Source organism: Octopus sinensis, linkage group LG20, assembly GCF_006345805.1.
Source record: "Octopus sinensis linkage group LG20, ASM634580v1, whole genome shotgun sequence".
In the NCBI taxonomy this organism is placed as follows: Eukaryota; Metazoa; Mollusca; class Cephalopoda; order Octopoda; family Octopodidae; genus Octopus; species Octopus sinensis.
Window position 1 is genome coordinate 28,829,969 of NC_043016.1, and position 18,115 is coordinate 28,848,083.

An 18,115-nucleotide genomic window follows, 5' to 3' on the forward strand; every position below is an offset into this window, starting at 1 on the left:
TGAACAGCTGTAGAGAAAAGTTCAATCTACTGATTGCATGGATAATTGCAGTTGATTGAAGTTTTTCAAATCAATGTATCACACGTGTGAGTCCTTATCGAATTTGTATTTAATATTTAGAATGCTGTTCTACAGTATTTTCCATTAGCCATATTGCATGTATGAAGGAGACGAAGATCATCTCCACACTGCTTGTAACTGGCGCTATTAACCGTAGCCAATCAGCAATCAGCCCGAGATTTATGACGTAATTGATGAACGAACGACTAGGAAAGCATGGCGATTGCCTTACAGTTAGTGCAACTGGATCACCGTTACTGTACGACTGATTTTATGTCGCAGAAACAGTTTGGATTGCTAATTACAACTTTACAGTATCAGAAGTGGATCTCACAATAGTTTAATATCTCCAAAGCAAATAGTTATGAGTTACGGCAGGCGAAACATGCTGCCAAAGTCAACTAGCACCTTGTCTAATACATCTACAGGAGCTAGCACTGACAAGTAAGTTAAATATTCATACATACTTTTATGTATATGTATATATATATATATCCTCATCTTTGTTTTATATACTTATAATATTTTTTTATACATTTGAGGATGCAATGGGACACAAGCTAAAATACTCCTTCTTTCACTCATTCTTCAAATGCATGCATGCTTGCATACATACATACATACACACGACACTCATACATACATACATACATACACATACACACGACACTCATACATACACATACAGATACATAAATACTCAACACTGATTTGTGTGTTTAATTTTTGTGTGTTTAATTATTTATATTCATGTATCAGCGAACAGCATTTTAAGAAAGTGTTTCCAGGTTTTGCTGTAGCCTGTTGATTCTTTATAAGTTGTTTTCATTACTCTTGGCGTGCATTTGAAGTAAATTTGGTCTGCTATTTCTTATAGGACAAGCGACCTCGTTGCTTTAGTGCATTTGTTTTTGTTGATGCTCTTATAAAAAAGACCATTCGCATGAATGCATATGATAAATATTTTAAATTAAACAACACCCTCTCATAGAGTGTTACAGGTAATTTACGATAAATTTTTTAAAAATTAAAAGATGCATTTTAGAAAGTGGAATTTACGACCGACCGTTTCTTGTATTCAGTATACAAGTTGGTTAAATCAATTAACAAGTGAATGTCAAATGAAAATATTTACTCATCCGCACAACCACTTACCAACACCGTTTCAATTTATTTATTTTTATTTTGTTCTTCATTGATTCCATTTACTCCTTGTCTTTGAAATATTTAAAGAAATTATAATAAACACAGCTTTTTTTTCTTCTTCTTTATTCATTTTGTATTTTTATGACTTCAACTTTTGATAATTCTTTTTTTTTTTTTTAATCTGCAATCAACGGTAAATTACTATTATCCGCCCAGGAACTAACTAATTCTACAGTTATATTCACAACAATCTAATGTTTATCCTTAAATATATTTTTGAATAGTAATTTAGCACATTATACATACATACATATATATGTGTATATATATATATATATTATATATTATATATATATATATATATATATATAAACGAAGAGAGAGAGAGAGGTATTAAGCAAAGTAGTTAATAGAAATATTATGGAGATGAGAGCAAGTCACCCGTGTTTCACATTTGAAAAAGAAAAAGAAATTAAAAAGCCGCAATACAAACTAAAAACTATTGTTAGTAATAGTGTAATTTAGTGTAAAACTGTGTAAAAATAATAATGCAATGATGGGGACATGTTTCGTTATTATTTTATAATATTATTAATATCAGATGGACTCCAAGTATTTGACTGGTACTTTAATTGGCAACACTTTGATTTCAATAACCACTGTTTTTTTTTTTAATTATAAGGACTATTCCCTCCTTATGTATCTCTCTTTCTCTCTTCATATATATATATTAAATCAATGACAATTACGAAAGATTGCTGATATATACATCCTTGTCATTGATTTAATTTGGATTGCTACTCTTCAGAAGCAAATCACAGCACTAATTTAAGTAATTATGTACATACATATATCAATTAATTTCTAATTTTGTTTGCTTTCAATTTACGATTCGTGTAGAGATTATTAAATGTGTTAGTTTACATAATATTCCTGCCATTTTCGATGATGATGATGCATATTGTTATTTAATATTTTATTTTATAAACAGATAAAAATATATCGAATCCCAGCCTCTCTCTCCACCCCTTTATTACCGTAATATGTACTTGTTTGGTGATTTGGTGTGTGTGTATATATATATATATAGTTATCCCGCAGTTTCAACATGTGTATTCAAGCACATGTAATTTTCTTTCTCTCCCCTACATATATTTACACATACGGGCAGTATATATATATATATAATATACATAATCGTTTCTTGCATGTGTATATATGTATACATACATATATATATACACACACACACACAGTGTACACTAATTTCATTCTATCTACTTTCCTTTCTGTTTATATTCTTGCGTCTACCTTCCTCGTTCGCGCGCGCGCGCACACATACACACACACACACACACACACACACACACTCTCTCTCTCTCTCTCTCTCTCTCCTCATGTGACAACTTGCAGGATGGTTTGTCACCAAATATTTATCTCGGTTTCGTGTTCAACATTAGACTGTCAACAAGTGCTGATATGTTTTTTTAATTCGTCTAATTAAAACTCCCCCAATACTGTCCTTCCTTCAATTCGCCATCGTAAATATTTGTATTAATGTGATTTAAAATTGGGGAGGGGGCGCGAATAACGAAGCAGCAATAAACATCACACCTATAATCACCAAGGACAACAACATAGCAATAGTAGCCAAATCTTCCTCATATCGCACAATGCCATCTTGAGAGAGAGAGAGAGAGAGAGTTTAGATAATGTATTCCTAGATATACCTAAAAAAATGGAATGGTATCAGCTGGAATGTTTTTGATCATTGATCTGATCAATCAGATTTAAGCAATAGTACCATAACTACCATATCAACACAAACATCACATCACAATATGGTACCGTTATAATACGACATAAACCCCAAAATGCCATGTCACATACATACACACACTGTATGTGTGTGAAAAGACGGAAACTTATATAACGTAAATATTTATTATATATATATATATATATATCAGTGTTATAAGGAGTGATGCGCTAGGGAAGAAAATGAGGTGTCGATTCAGTTGACTACTTCTGTACGGATGTGTGACCTTGCTCTAATATAAATAAATCATTATGATTACTTTGCAGAGGTTGGTGGGAAGAGAACGAGTGGAGTACTCGAACCTGTCTCTCCCCCCAAACGGCCTTGTGTCTACTAAAGAAACAACATTATTATTATTATTTTATTATGCATTTTGTCCTTGTACTGTCCCCAAACGTCTTGGGCCCGTGTGGTCAGTAAAAGAATTCGTTATTATTTCATCCTTCCGTGGTCAATAAAATAAAGTAACTAGTCAAATACTGTGTTTTATTTAATCGTCTAACCCCTCTCTTGTAAAAAAAAAAAAATCTAGCGATGCGCCTAAATTAGATTATAAAAAAAAGAAGACTTCTTCGAGCACGCACTGGGGTCGATGTAATCGACTTAATACCTATGTCTGTTTGTCCCCTCTGTGTTTAGCCCCTTGTGGGTAATGAAGAAATAGGTATTTCGTCCGTCTTTACGTTGTGAGTTCAAGTTCTGCCGAGATTGAATTTGCCTTTCGTCCTTTCGAACTCGATAAAATAAGTACCAGTTGCGTTCTGGAGTTGATGTACTCGACTAGCCTCTCTTCTAAAATTTCATATCTATTTTTCCCTATAGCAGTAATTATTATTATCATCATCATCATCATCATCATTGAACGGGCAAATGCTCTCTACTTCCTTCCATACCATCATAACATACACCTCATGTAAAGGGAAAAAAAAAAAAAAATCATTGCCATGCACTTTAAAATAAACAGTGTAGGGCCTCTCATATTTACTCTGAAATATATATGGGTCGATTGCTGACGACACAACACAGTTCATTCTCCGCTATTAATACACATCGTTATAAACCTCTGTGTGTGTGTGTGTTTGTATATATATATATATATATATACGTTCATACAATCACACCTTGTTCTTTACTGCTGTATATTGTATCAACTCAGACCAGAGGAATGGAAGGTGATGTGAATCCAGCTGGATTTGAACGCAGAATACAAATTGATGAAAATAAATATTGTTAAAGTTTTTTTTTTCTTTGTTCAGCCCCCACCCCCAGGTGGTAATGATCAAGCAGTCAGGCTTATAATCAAAGGTATTCCAGTTATGAATGTCCACCATGATACTGTATCGGGATTTCATTGTCTTAAGTTTACCCGTCTTATTTAAAAGATGATACGGTTGTTTGGATGCTATTTCTAGCAGATCGAACCACCCCGTTCTGGTTGCTGCTCTCATTGAATTAAGGACATACGTACCTAAATCTAAACATCGTAAACATTTTATATCATACATTTTCATTCGCACTACATACTGTGTGTGATAAATGTATGTATGCATTGATATATATATATATATATATATATATATATATATATATATACATATTGACATGTATGTGTGTGTATGTATTCTTTTATACGTTTCAGCTATTCGGCTGCTGTCATACTGGAGCATCAGCATAAATGAATGAATGTATGTATTTGTTATGTATATATGTATGTTATATATATATATATATACATATATATATATATATGTGTGTGTGTGTGTGTATGTGTGTGTATGTATGAAGTGTGTGTGTGTGTGTGTATGTATGAAATGTGTGTGTGTGTGTGTATATATGAAATGTATGTGTGTGTATGTATGTAATGTATGTGTGTGTGTGTATGTATGTATATGTGTGTGAGTGTATCTGTAATTACATATAAGTGTAAATATGTGTGTTCGCGCATATGTGTATATGCATAATTATATTTATGCATATATATATATATATGTATATTTATATGAACTGTTGTATCAAAATGGGCATACATATGTAGAAGTGTGCATGTGTGTGCGTTTATGTGTGCATTTTATATTATACATTCACTATACCTTGAGAATATGTCTTGAAGCATCACCACCTTTCTCTGTCTCTCTTTCTCTCTCTGACTATCTCTTTCTATCCATTCCTGTTGACACACACACACACTCTCTCTGCCTCTCTGTCCTCTTTTTTTCCCACTGAGGTAGCCATGTACCTCCTGAATAGCAAGACACCTATCTCTATCTTTCAATTTATACATTAATCTCTCATCGACTGGAAACAGCCTCCTCCCTCAATACTACTCTCTATTTTGGTAACTTGCAAGACAAGGACCCCTCTGTGGTGTCGTTATCTTGCAAGTTACTTGGTGACCCTGCTGGTGCTGGTGCCACATTAAAAGCATCCAGTGTACTCTGTAAAGTGTTTGGAATTATGAAGGGGCATCCAGCTGCAGAAAGCATGCCAAGCAGACAATAGAGCTTGGCATAGTCTTCTGGTCAATTAGTTCCTGTCAAACCATACAATTTATGTCAACATGGAAAACAGACGTTAAATGATGATGATGATAATAAATCCATCCATCCATCTATCTATCTAAACAAAGACCAGAATATGTGGCACCATTTTTAATGCTGTGTACACGTTTCATTACAAGAAGAAAAATACGTTTTGTGAATATAAATATTAATAATAATAATAATAATAATAATATAAATATAATAAAATCATAATAGATACATATACCATATGTGTATAAATATGTAGAACATTCCCCATCTGTAAATCTTCAGACACAGCTTGACTTGCAATCCCTTGTATACACCATGTGTGTGTGTGTATGTTGTGTATATAGTGTGTGTATGCACACACATACTCACGCACACACACACACACACAAACACACACTCTTTCTGTTCCCTTTTCTATGCTCGCATTGGTTTGATGGACATTAGCTTTAACTATTTCTGTCAATGTCTACTCTAAATATCCTGGCACTTCTTTATCCCTCTGCTATCATCCATACACTATATCAATATAATCTCTCTCTTGCACACTACATCTAATTCCTTTTATACTCGGCAGTACAAACTGACACTACACATCTAGCTTTATTCCTCTCTAGCTTTTTTACAGGTGGATGTTAATTGATAATGATGAATTACATATATGTATTTGTGTGTGTGTGTAATGTTGCATGGTCATTGGCCTTGAATACTGAAGACTTGCAAAGACTAGAAAGAAAGGAAGTTAGCATGTTCTGGATGTGCAACATTAGTGTGCATGAATAGCAGAGTATAAATGAACTGAAAGAAAACCTGGGTATAAGAGGAATCAGATGCAGTATACAAGAGAGGAAGGATTTGTTAATATGGACATGTGATGTGTATGGAAGATGACTACCTTATCACTCTATCACCTTACATATTTCCCTTCATTTTGCATCCTCACCTGGCCATCACATCTCCTTTGTTATTCTCATCTGATTGTACTCCAATCAGTACAATCTCTTCTGTACCTCTGTTGCCACCCAACTTTATCTTGTAATCTACCCCTACATCTCTAGGATGCTCTTTAGCATTTCTTTCTCTTACTGCATGCTTTGTAGCCACCCCTCCTCTTGTTTTACACACACATACACACACACGTGTATGTGTGTGTGTATTGAGATATGTATGTAAATATATATATATATATATCAAAAATTTAGATTCAGATGTATATGGTACTTAAGTTGAGGCACTAGAATTTAATACGGTATTATCCATACAATTTCAAAGTAAGGTGATTAAAATCAAAATAAGCAATGCTTATTTTGATATATATATATATATATATATAAAGAACAATCTTACTTAGATGCCTTATTCATATGCATCACATGTCCAAACCAATGTTGAGTTCTCTCTCACATTCTCTTATGCCCAGATTTTCTCTCAACCTATTTGTCATACATGCATACTGCTGTTGGATATCCATTGGAGCATACTAGCTTCATTCCTCTTCAGTCTATGCATGTTGTCAGCATTCAGGGCTCATGTCTCACTACTATGGAGCACAGCTGTTTGTACACAAGCATCATACAATCAGCCTTTCACTCTGAGAGAGAAAACTCTTTTGTTGCTAACAGAGGTAATAAGCTCTCTGAACTTCCTTCTTCCTATTCTTATTCTAGCAACAATACTTTCAGATCATCCTCCATCACTGCTAATCTGGTCACCTCGGTACCAGAAATTATTTACAACCTCAAGAAAGCCATCTGAACATTTGAGAAAGTCCTCAGTGCTTATTGTTTCTGTGTATACCTTGTTGCCCCTCCCTCCCCATGTACCCATGTGTCACCACTAATTGCACTCCTCCTTCCCCTCCCCTCTCTTGCTTTGCACTGTCCTGAATTCCCTGCTCATACACCCTAGGCATTTCTCTACCATGCCATTTATATTTATATTTATCTCCTTGTCCCTTGAGAGTATGTCCTGGAGCATCGCTATCTCTCACTCTTTCTTACTCTCACTCGCACTCTCTCTCTCTCTTTGACTGGGGTAACTATGCATCTTCTCCACAGCATGACACCTGTTTCTGTCCCTCTATTCATACTCAAACTCCTCATCACCTGGTACAAAGACACTTCCCTCAGTATCACTTCTCACTCTCGAGGGATCTTTGTCTTGCAAGTAACTAGGTAACCACACCAATACTGGTGCCATATAAAATACACCTAGGCCTCTCTATAAGGTGGTTGGCATTAGGAAAGGCATTCAGCCATAAAAGCTACACTAAAGCGGACAGTGGAGCTTGACAGCTCTTTGGGTTACTAGCTTCTGTCAAACCATCCAACCAATGCTAGCATGGAAGGTGGATATTAAATGATGATGTATATATATATATATATATATATATATATATATATATATATATATATATGTATGTATGTATGTATATGGCATACTGTGTGCAATTTCTACCCCCTCCTTTTCTGCATATTGAGCATGGCCATTTCTTTAATGGTATTAGAACCCTGTTATATTTCCTTACTCAGTATTATGCATGTATCAAGAAATACACATGGTGAGTACTCTGTCATACTGGTCAAAATAAGGAAGTGATGAAAGCCAATTCATTTTCTATAGAAAGAATATAGAATATCAGATGAATTAAGAAGTATGTTAGAGAAGGAAACCTTCTGAGCACAATCATTTGACATGCTAAAAGTACTGTAGAATCATACCCTTGTTGTCTAACAGTACTGCAGACTCATATCCTTATTGTATTATCGGTAAGAACTACTCATTCCATAATGTAGTCCTAGATACACTATGTCTGAAGGAGAGAAGGTAGGAAGGTTGAAGAAAGTGTCTGAGGATAGATTTCGTTATTGGCCATGCAGGGCTGAACACAGAATGAACAAAATACAAAGTAGAGCTTTTCTTTTTGGGAATAAGGAAAGGAAAAAAAAAAGTGGGTTGAATTCCCATCAAAAGGGAACGTGAAAAAAAAAGTGGGGAGAATATTAGGTTATATGTGTATGTGAGGGAGAGAGAGAGAAAGAAGAGAAGATAAAGTATAGAAAACTAAAAAGGAAGAGTAGAAAAAATTATTGTGAATAGAATGGGAAAGTAAGGGAAAATAATAGATGCACACATAACATCAATATCATCATCATTTTACATTCATTTTCTATGTTGTACCAATTTTGCTTTAGTATCCCAGTTTTGTTATCATTTCTATGGTTAGATGTCCTTCCTAATACCAATCAATTTATAAAGTGTACTAGAGCACTACTTATTCATGACACTAACACTAGTAAGCTTTTCTTCACCAACCACTTACATAGTGAACTGGAAGCTTTCTTTTGTGGTACCAACATTATCGGGGGGGTGAGGGAGATTCACTTTATAGCTTGCATGATGAAGGAGAGCCTCCACAACTCAACAGTAGAGGTTAAAATATAATGAAAGAAACAGATTTATTGTTGTGAGAGGATGGTAGTGGAGAGGAATAAGAGAGTTGGGTGGAGGGGGATAATATAGGAGACAGGTGGGAGTTAATGAAGAGTAATGTTAGGAGTAAGTGTGAAAGAGAGAGGTAATTAAAGGTAAGAGTGATGGGATTGGTCAAGTAGTTAGTTAGTTAGTTAGTTAGTTAATTTGGCTCAAAAGCAAATAGCAAGGCCATGTAGGGGGACATGGAGTTAAGTACAGGGTGGTGTTCATGTAAAGAGTTCAGGCCACTTGAGGTCCAGGGAGGCTTTGAACAAAGCGGTCGTCGGCATCTTCACCATCTCATCTGGCAGCTTGTTCCACGGATCCGCAACCCGGATAGTAGGTATCTAGTGTTCCCCCATATTTATATGTTTGTGTGTGTGTGTGTTTTGTAAGTGCCAATGCATGAAACTCTTGGACTTTGAATTACACTGCTCCTTCTGCTAAATATTAAAAATATACATATATTCATATTTTGAGTTCTATTTTTCTATTGTACCAATTCCTCCCCACACTATAATCATCATTACATTATGTCTGCTTTCTATGCCTGCATGGATTGAATGGTTTGTCAGGATGTAAGTCAGTTCTTATTGGAGTTGGACAGATTTCTTTGTTGGGAAGAGACTGTAGGTGATGAACTTACAAAGATAGTGCTAGGGAAGAAGGTGATAGGAGGGAAAGCAAAAAAGTAGCATTTAGGGTTAGGGAGAGAGAGAGAGAGAGAGAGAGAGTCAGAGAATGATAAGGTTGGTGAAGTGGGTTGAATAGGAGAGGGCAGTATTACCCTGTGTTATATATGGGTAGGTAGACTGGTGCATGAAGGTGATGAGGAGGAACTGGAGAATATCCTCAAGGTGACATGTCCAAATGAATGTGGTGTCAGAAGATTTGGTTGAGGGTAAATCCTTTCTCCCAACTCAAGCATCATGATCCAGAAAGTAGCAAGATGTGGATATAGGATGAGGAGTATGCCCAATATGCACAGATTGAGTGGTTTCCTCTCTGTTACAGGCGACATAATACAATGAGTAAGAGAAGGGAAAGTGTGGAGAAGAGAGATTATAGAATAGTCAATAGGCTGTAGATGATTGCATGTATGGCCCTAGTGTTTTATGAATCTTGTATGGGAGTTGGATCTTCTGCACCACTGTATCTCACTAGTCAACACTGTCATTTCCTTCATCATATCTAACATCTTGAGATTACTTTTCACTTCAGTTTCTTCTAATATCCTCTGTCCACTTCACATGCTCATACCATTTCAGTCTCCTCTGATAACTATTTACAAAGTAAGGGATTTTTCTTTAATGTGGAGGTGACAGAGTGACTGGTCATAATGTCAACTTCATCGCTGTTTTGCTCAAACTGTGATAAGTGTAGAATATTAACATTCATGCAAATTAGCTTCCATACATGTGCACATATATGATGGATTTCCTACAGTTTCAATCTACCAAATTCTATCACAAGGCAGTGGTTGTTCTTGGGCTATAGCACAAGATACTTATCCAAAGTACCATCTTAGGTTCACTTTTCCATCTTGCATGGATCAGATAAAAGTTGTAGAAACATTTTTTCTTTGGCTGGATGCTTTTCCTGTCACCAACTCTTATCTGTTTCCATGTAAAATAATATTTCTCATAGTCCTTCAAAGAAGTGCAACCAAATCACAGGACATGTGTACATGGGAGATTGTAGACAAATGACACCATTTGGTATATAGTCCTCCATGAGAGCATGTTTGATACCACCATCATTTTAATGCTCACTTTTCCATACTTGCATGAATCAAACCAAGTTTATTAAAGCAGATCTCCTATGATAGGATGTTCTTCCTTTTGCTTGATGCCTTACCTGTATCTAAGCAAGGTAATATTTCCCTATGACCTGATATGTTTTCGCAGAATACTGTATATGAATGGCATTCATTTACAATAATCACTTGATGTAAAGACAAGAGACACGCATATTTACACACACACACACACTTTCTATCTACCAAATCCATTCACAAATATATATGTATATACATGTGTGTGTATATATATATATATATATATACACAAATATTTTATCATTAATTAAAATCTTAGGGTAGCAAGAATATTCATTGAAAAATTCTCAGTTACCAGTAGTCTAGCGAGAAAGAAAAATTCTCTGTTACCAGTGGTCTGGCAAGAAAGAAAGATTCTCAGTTACCAGTGGTCTGGCAAGAAAGAAAGATTCTCAGTTACCAGTGGTCTAGCGGTCGTAGACCACTGGTATTGTCTATATATATATACAAATATATATCTGTGTGTGTATACACACACACATAAATTGTAATCAATACGAAACCTATGCTACATTGATATCTTCATCTTCCTTCCTGTCTTTTATATATTTCACTCTACAAAATTGGTACACTCCAGTTATACCAGTGATAAGCACCAAGAGTTCCTGCACCAGTCAGACTCCCATAAATACCAGGTTTAATATGAGAATACTTCAGGAGTTAGTACTGATTGTTGCAAAAGGAATACACCAGGTTTTGCCCTACCTGAATTTACATTACATCATTTATATCTATCTATCTATCTATCTATCTATCTATCTATCTATCTATCTATCTCGTGCCAGGCCGGACCATCCATGACAACCTCCATCTGATGCGCTACATCATAGACAGGGTAGTTAACGAACCTGGCATGGGTGGGGCCCTGATCAACTTGGATCAATCGAAAGCCTTTGATAGGGTAGACCATCGATACTTGGAGGCAGTCCTGAGAGCGGCTGGTTTCGGTCCCGTCTTCCGCGGCTGGATAGCTGCCTTGTACAGAGGCATCCGTTCGGTAATTCGCGTAAATGGACATCTATCGAGACCTTTCGACATTGCACGTTCGGTCCGTCAGGATGCCCCCTCTCGGCGCTTCTATACGTATTGACTCTTGAGCCACTACTCTGCGGAAGCTGGCGACTCTAAGGGGCATCCCGCGAGAATTGGGATGCGGGACGAGCGTGTCTGCATACGCGGACGACGTCACCGTCATAGTGTCTAGCCACGAGCACATCGAGCTGGTCGGCGAGACACTGAAAAAAACTACGAAGCGGTGACAGGAGCGAAAATCAACCGGGAAAAGTCAGTGGGCTTGCGACTAGGCACCTGGAGAAGCAAGCCCATGCCGTCCACCAGCGCCTCCGTCGTGGGACGCTGGACCGACGGCCCGGTTGAGTTGCTCGGGGTCTGGTTCGGTCCGGACCTCCAAGTGGAGAAGAACTGGAACGAGAACGAGTAGGGTGGTCACTCTCGCCCGGCAATGGGCCGAGAGGAAACTGTCCCTAAAAGGTCGAGCGGAGGTGGCGAACACGTACATCGCGTCCGTCATCTACTACCGCCTGACCGTCGTACCTTGTCCCGACCCTACCATTACCAAACTACAACGCATCCTCTTTCGCTTCTTGTGGAAAGGATGCGTCCCGATGGTCAGGCGATCCATTTGCTGTCAACACCCGTTAAAAGGAGGGCTGGGCATGCCGTGGTTGATGATGCGCAGACACGCGCTGAGACTGCGACATCTCTGGCTCTATGTAGACGACGGTGAACAGGTGTGGTCGCCGTTTGTGAGGCACGCTTTCCCCCCGCACTCGTCTCCATGACCGAACTGCAGTCGTGGATCAAAAAGAGGCCGAGGAAGGGCGAATGGCACCGCGAGTGTCGCGTTGCTCTCAAGCAACTCTGCCGTCCTGGGTCGACCTTAAGTGACTTCAACACAACCAAAGCATTCTATAGGGGTTTAGTGGAGGGGAGGTACGACGACGAGTCGGGGCGAACCTGGACGTCGACGAGGAGTACCTGACCCGCCCGCCTGTTCGGGACGACTTTCGGGCCAGGGCCCATGGACAACTTCCAGAGATCCCTGGCCTGGCAGTGCTACCGAGAAGCGCTACCCGTTCGGGATAAGCTCTACAGACACGGCTCGAGAAACACGGGGCCGACCTGCCCGAGATGCGGTCAGAGCGACGAAACCGTTCTGCACGCACTCGTTCAGTGTCCAACAATTTCCGACCTGTGGGCTTATGTCGAACAACTGCTGTCACGTGTGGGACGAGTCGGTTTATCAGCTGAGTCTATCGTCAATATTGTCACGCCTCCTTCCTTCAAACGGGAAGAAGAGCTATTTTCATCATCCTTGTGGCTATGGCGAAAGAATGTATCTGGTGGACGCGTCTAAAGGATTGGAGACAAACACTTTCCTCTCTGGTCAATCTCTCATCAACTTCTTCAAGTACCACTTGAAAAGGAAGTGAGAGTAGAGAGGCAAGTTTTGTCTAGCGAATGTTTTAAAAAAAGATGGGTGAATGTAGCAAGAATGGCACGTATGAATGACGAAGCCACCTTGAGCATAGTCCTATGAACCCAGAAATCGAAAACAGAGAGTTGCTTATTTGCAAAAAAAAAAAAAAAAAAAAAAAAATATAAAATGTGACTTCATTGACCGAGGTTACCGTGGTCTTTTCCGTAGGCTTTTCTTTCCACGGGGAAACCTCACCTGTCCCCCCCTTTACACTTCATATTGACATTTCTGTGATAACGATCCCTATTGATCAATTTTTTTTTTTTCCTCTCCCCCCCCCTTTTTTTTTTTTTTAACCCCCCTTTTTTTTGTCCTCCCTCTCTCCTTTTACGATCCCTTTTGATCGAAACTCCCCCTTCCTTTTTTTTTTTTTTTTTTTTAAACCTTCAAAAGAAAAGCTCTACCTTGTAATTTGTTCTATCTGTGTGCAGCCCTGTGTGGCTAATAAAGAAACATATCTATCTATCTATCTATCTATCTATCTATCTATCTATCTATCTATCTATCTATCTATCTATCTATCTATCTATCTATCTATCTATCTATCTATCTATCTATCTATCTATCTCTCTCTCTTTATGTCTATCTATCTATCTATCTATCTATCTATCTATCTATCTATCTATCTATCTATCTATCTATCTATCTATCATATATATATATATATATATGAATGATGTAATATAAGTTTGGGTTTGGGCAGTTTTTACACATAAGAGAGAACTTTTTCTCCAGGTACCTGAAGAAGTTGAAATATGTCACAAACATATTTTAACCAACTTAAAGTGTGCTTATGCCAAAACAAACTTGTTGATACTGCTGGATGTATGTATGTATGGTGAAGGCGCATGGCTCAGTGGTTAGAATGTCGAGCTTACGATGCTGAGTTTGTTAGTTCGATTCCCGGACCGGGCTGCGTGTTGTGTTCTTGAGCAAGACACTTTATTTCATGTTGAACTCAGCTATGGAAATGAGTTGTGACGTCACAGGTGCCAAGCTGTATCGGCCTTTACCTTTCCCTTGAATAACACTGGTGGCATGGAGAGGGGAGGTCAGTATGCGTGAGTGACTGCTGGTCCTTCATAAACAACCTTGCCCAGACTTGTGCCTCGGAAGGTAACTTTCTAGGTGCAATCCCATGGTCAGTGTCGTGACCGAAGGGGATCTCACCATGTATGTATGCATGAATGTATGTATACAAACAGGGTGTGCGTTGTGCTACATGGATGTATCAAGGGTTGAACAGAGAGAACACAACAAAGAGAAAAATTTAGATGAAAGGAGGGCAAACAAGAAGCTGGATGAAAACTTAATGGACAGGGAAATAAAGACAAACTCACAACACAAGGAATATTTGCAGTTGAGTTTTCCTCGACAGTCAATGAACCAAAATATCATCATGGTTTTGCACCATTATCATTGGGGCCCGCTCAGTCCTGGAGGCACCAGTGCTGTTATTAAGCTAATGGGAAAAGCTAGTGAATGTATACTGAAACGCATGGGTACCATTGGTGATTTTTTTTCCTCTGTCTTCTCCTCTCTGGATCTTTCCTTCTCCTATGTTTCCGATGAAGAGCTCCGCTCGAAACGTTAAACCCTCCTTCTTTCCTGAGCGTCCAGTAATACTATATTTGTTCCACGTCCACGCATTGTTGTGTTTTTTTGTGCTTTCTTGTTTGATTAACTTTATATATATATATATATATATAATATATATATATATATATATATATTCTGTCTTCCCTTCTCTGGATCTTTCCTTCTCCTATGTTTCCGACGAAGAGCTCTGTTCGAAACGTTAAAACCTCCTTCTTTCCTGAGCATCCAATAATACTATATTTGTTCCACGTACTCGTTGTGTTTTTTTGGTGCTTTCTTGTTTGGATTAACTTTATATATATATATATATATATATATATATATATATATTATAAGTGGTCATGTGGTTGCTTCTCAGTCACATATGGTTCTAGGCCCTTTCTCACTGTGTGACATCTTGGGCCTTAGATTCAGGCTGACCAAAATGGATACATACACACACACACACACATATATATATATATATACATAGTTGTGCATACATACAAACACACATAAATGTATATGAATATACAAATGTATATACGAGGCATAGATATACTTAATACACACACACACACGTGTACATCATCATCATCGTCTTCATGTTCATTTATATATGCTTACTGAAGAAATTTCCTACGGCCGGATGCTCTTCCTGTCGCCAAGCCTTGTTTATATTTGTATATACTGGGAAACAAGGAAGGGCATCTGGCTGTAGGAAATTTCCTCAGTGGATTTCGCCAGTAAGCATGGATAAGTGAACATTAAGACGATGATGATGATGAATACATGTGTGTGTGTGTATCAAGTATGTCTATGCCTCGTATATACATTTGTATATTTATATACATTTATGTGTATTTATACGTATGCATATCTCTCTGTATATGTGTGTATGTATACACACACACACACACAAAACGTGTGTACATATGCATGTATGACTACGCATGAATGTGCGTGTATGCACATATATATCTATGCATGCATGGATGCATAAAATCTACGACTATTCATGAGTGTAGTATTGTGGCGGATGAGTGAACAGATGGTTCCATATTTTAAAATCTTTTGCTGAATTTTTCATATTTTCCCATCAAAAGAATACATCAATATTATGATACACGCTATGTAACATGTGAAACCTCTCGCCCTTGTGGCTAATAATGAATATATTATTGTTATTATTTTATAAGTATTGTTATTTTTTTTTTAATTGTCTCCGTATATCGTCTAATGTTTAACAAATAATTACAATGTTAATTGTGATTGATTTTTTTCTTTTCTTGCATGAGATAATGATTTGTGTCGGTGGTTGGGAGACGGAAGAGGAGAAGGCGATATTGAAATTACTGGTTTATTTATTTTGTTTATTGTATGTCCTCGACATTAAAAATATCGACGTTTCTCACTCTCCCCTACTACCATTGATGTGAAGATTTCCGAATCACATTAATATTGATGGCTTTTGCTAAGAGACCCAAATTATATGTTTTAATACCTGATGTTCCGTCATACTTCCCCCCGTCTCCCTCTTCCCTATCTCTTTCTCACTCTTTTTCTCCCTCTTCTCTCCCTCCCCCTCTTTCTTACACACACACACACACACACACACACACACATATGTACATACACAAATGCCTGTATATTCACCACAAATATATTTCTGCTTAATAAGCTTCTATGCTTGAAGTGCATGAAAATTTCGCCCCTCCTTTTAATCACATTCTAATGCCTTTAAAAATCGTTGGCATTTAGTATATTGTTTTAGATGTATTTGTTTCAATTTAAAAAAAAAAAGAAAGAAAAATGGATCGTCACGCTTGGAACAGTCTGCTGGATCGAGAGCAGGGGCTTGAACAGCAACAACGATATTTATATATCAGGCCCAGTATAGCCTCGTACGCGGTATGAGACTGCTAGAAACAGCAGCCAGATGTATTTCATATCACCATAACATATCTAAAAGAAGGTGGCGATGATATATTGAATGATATAGTCCTAGGTACACTGTGTGTGAATGAAAAAAGAACAACAACAAAAAAAAAACCCAAACAAACAATGTTCATAACTGAAACGTCTTTATTCGATCAATTATCCAAGTAGATCTAGTCTGACTTGTGGCAAAACACCAATAACATTTTAACAATGCATTGCTTGCAAACAATACTTTGCATTTATGAATGCATTCGCGCGGGAGCCGCGTATTATACAGTATGTATACAGCGGGAGCCGCTTATTATAATTGAAAATGCTGTTAGCAAAACGACTCTTGTTATAAAAAAATAGTTGGCCCTTAAACATATTCAAAATGTTATTCCACTTAATGTTTATTAACCTGTTATAAACGGCTCTGTCTCAAAGTGATCACTATAAACGGCTTTGTGTATGTTCGCACAAACACAAATATATACATACATTTAAAAAAAAAACACTATTAAATACATCACAAACAAACTGTTGGTCCAGATTATTTTGCAGATTGGTAGGTTTAGCTATAGGATAGTGTGAATTCTCTTTTAAAATAGAATCTAGGAAGATTTATCGTTTGTGAATTGAAATAATTCTAATGAAATAGCAATTTCTTGAGAACGGAAGATTTACGAGACAGGTTTTCAACGTCGGTTCTCATAGATATGGAATGGATTTAGGTCAATCTCTTGTTTTATTTTAAAGTATTTTTAGTTTCAGTCTTACGTGTAAAAAAATGCCCTATTTATTCTTCCTTGTTTTGACACTACTAGAAGAAATAATAAAAAAAAAAAAACATGAATTCACTCCATTTTCTAAATAATGTTCTTTTTTTTCTCTAATTGATTAAGTTCAAAGGTATTATATTTTCTTTCTTCCTTACTACCTCTGACCCTTATTTTTGATTATCTCTTCAAGTTCTATTAGTTTCCTGCTTATTTTTATAGTACATACTCTTGAATTTTTTCTGAAATTAATTTAAATTTATAGGTAACTACCAAAGTTTTAAACTCATTACAGGTGCGGTTAGGAAAGGAGTGTGTCTATTTTTTTTATTTTTTTATAAAAGTCAAGTCATTAAGGGCGAATTAATGATCGATTTTTAACCTTGACGCAAGTCAACCAGTTTTGATAATTGGGTACAATTAAATTAATTGACTTAGTGCCTGATTAGTACTTATTCTAATGTAAAGAGAGAG

At 37.0% G+C, this 18,115-nt stretch overlaps 1 protein-coding gene across 10 annotated transcripts in view; it reads left to right on the forward strand.

The window, feature by feature from the left end:
* The first annotated feature begins 240 nt into the window (after positions 1-240).
* The window catches only part of LOC115222634 (circadian locomoter output cycles protein kaput), a 129,043-nt gene continuing 111,168 nt past the window's right edge, over positions 241-18,115 (forward strand). For 8 of the 10 annotated variants that reach the window (XM_036511715.1, XM_036511716.1, XM_036511718.1 and 5 more), the window contains exon 1: positions 241-504. In XM_036511715.1, coding sequence (XP_036367608.1) covers positions 425-504 — 80 coding nt within the window. In that variant the 5' untranslated portion in view covers positions 241-424. Of the gene's footprint in view, positions 509-18,115 lie in introns of all 10 variants that reach the window. The other 2 variants (XM_036511723.1, XM_029792946.2) reach the window with 2 other exon arrangements.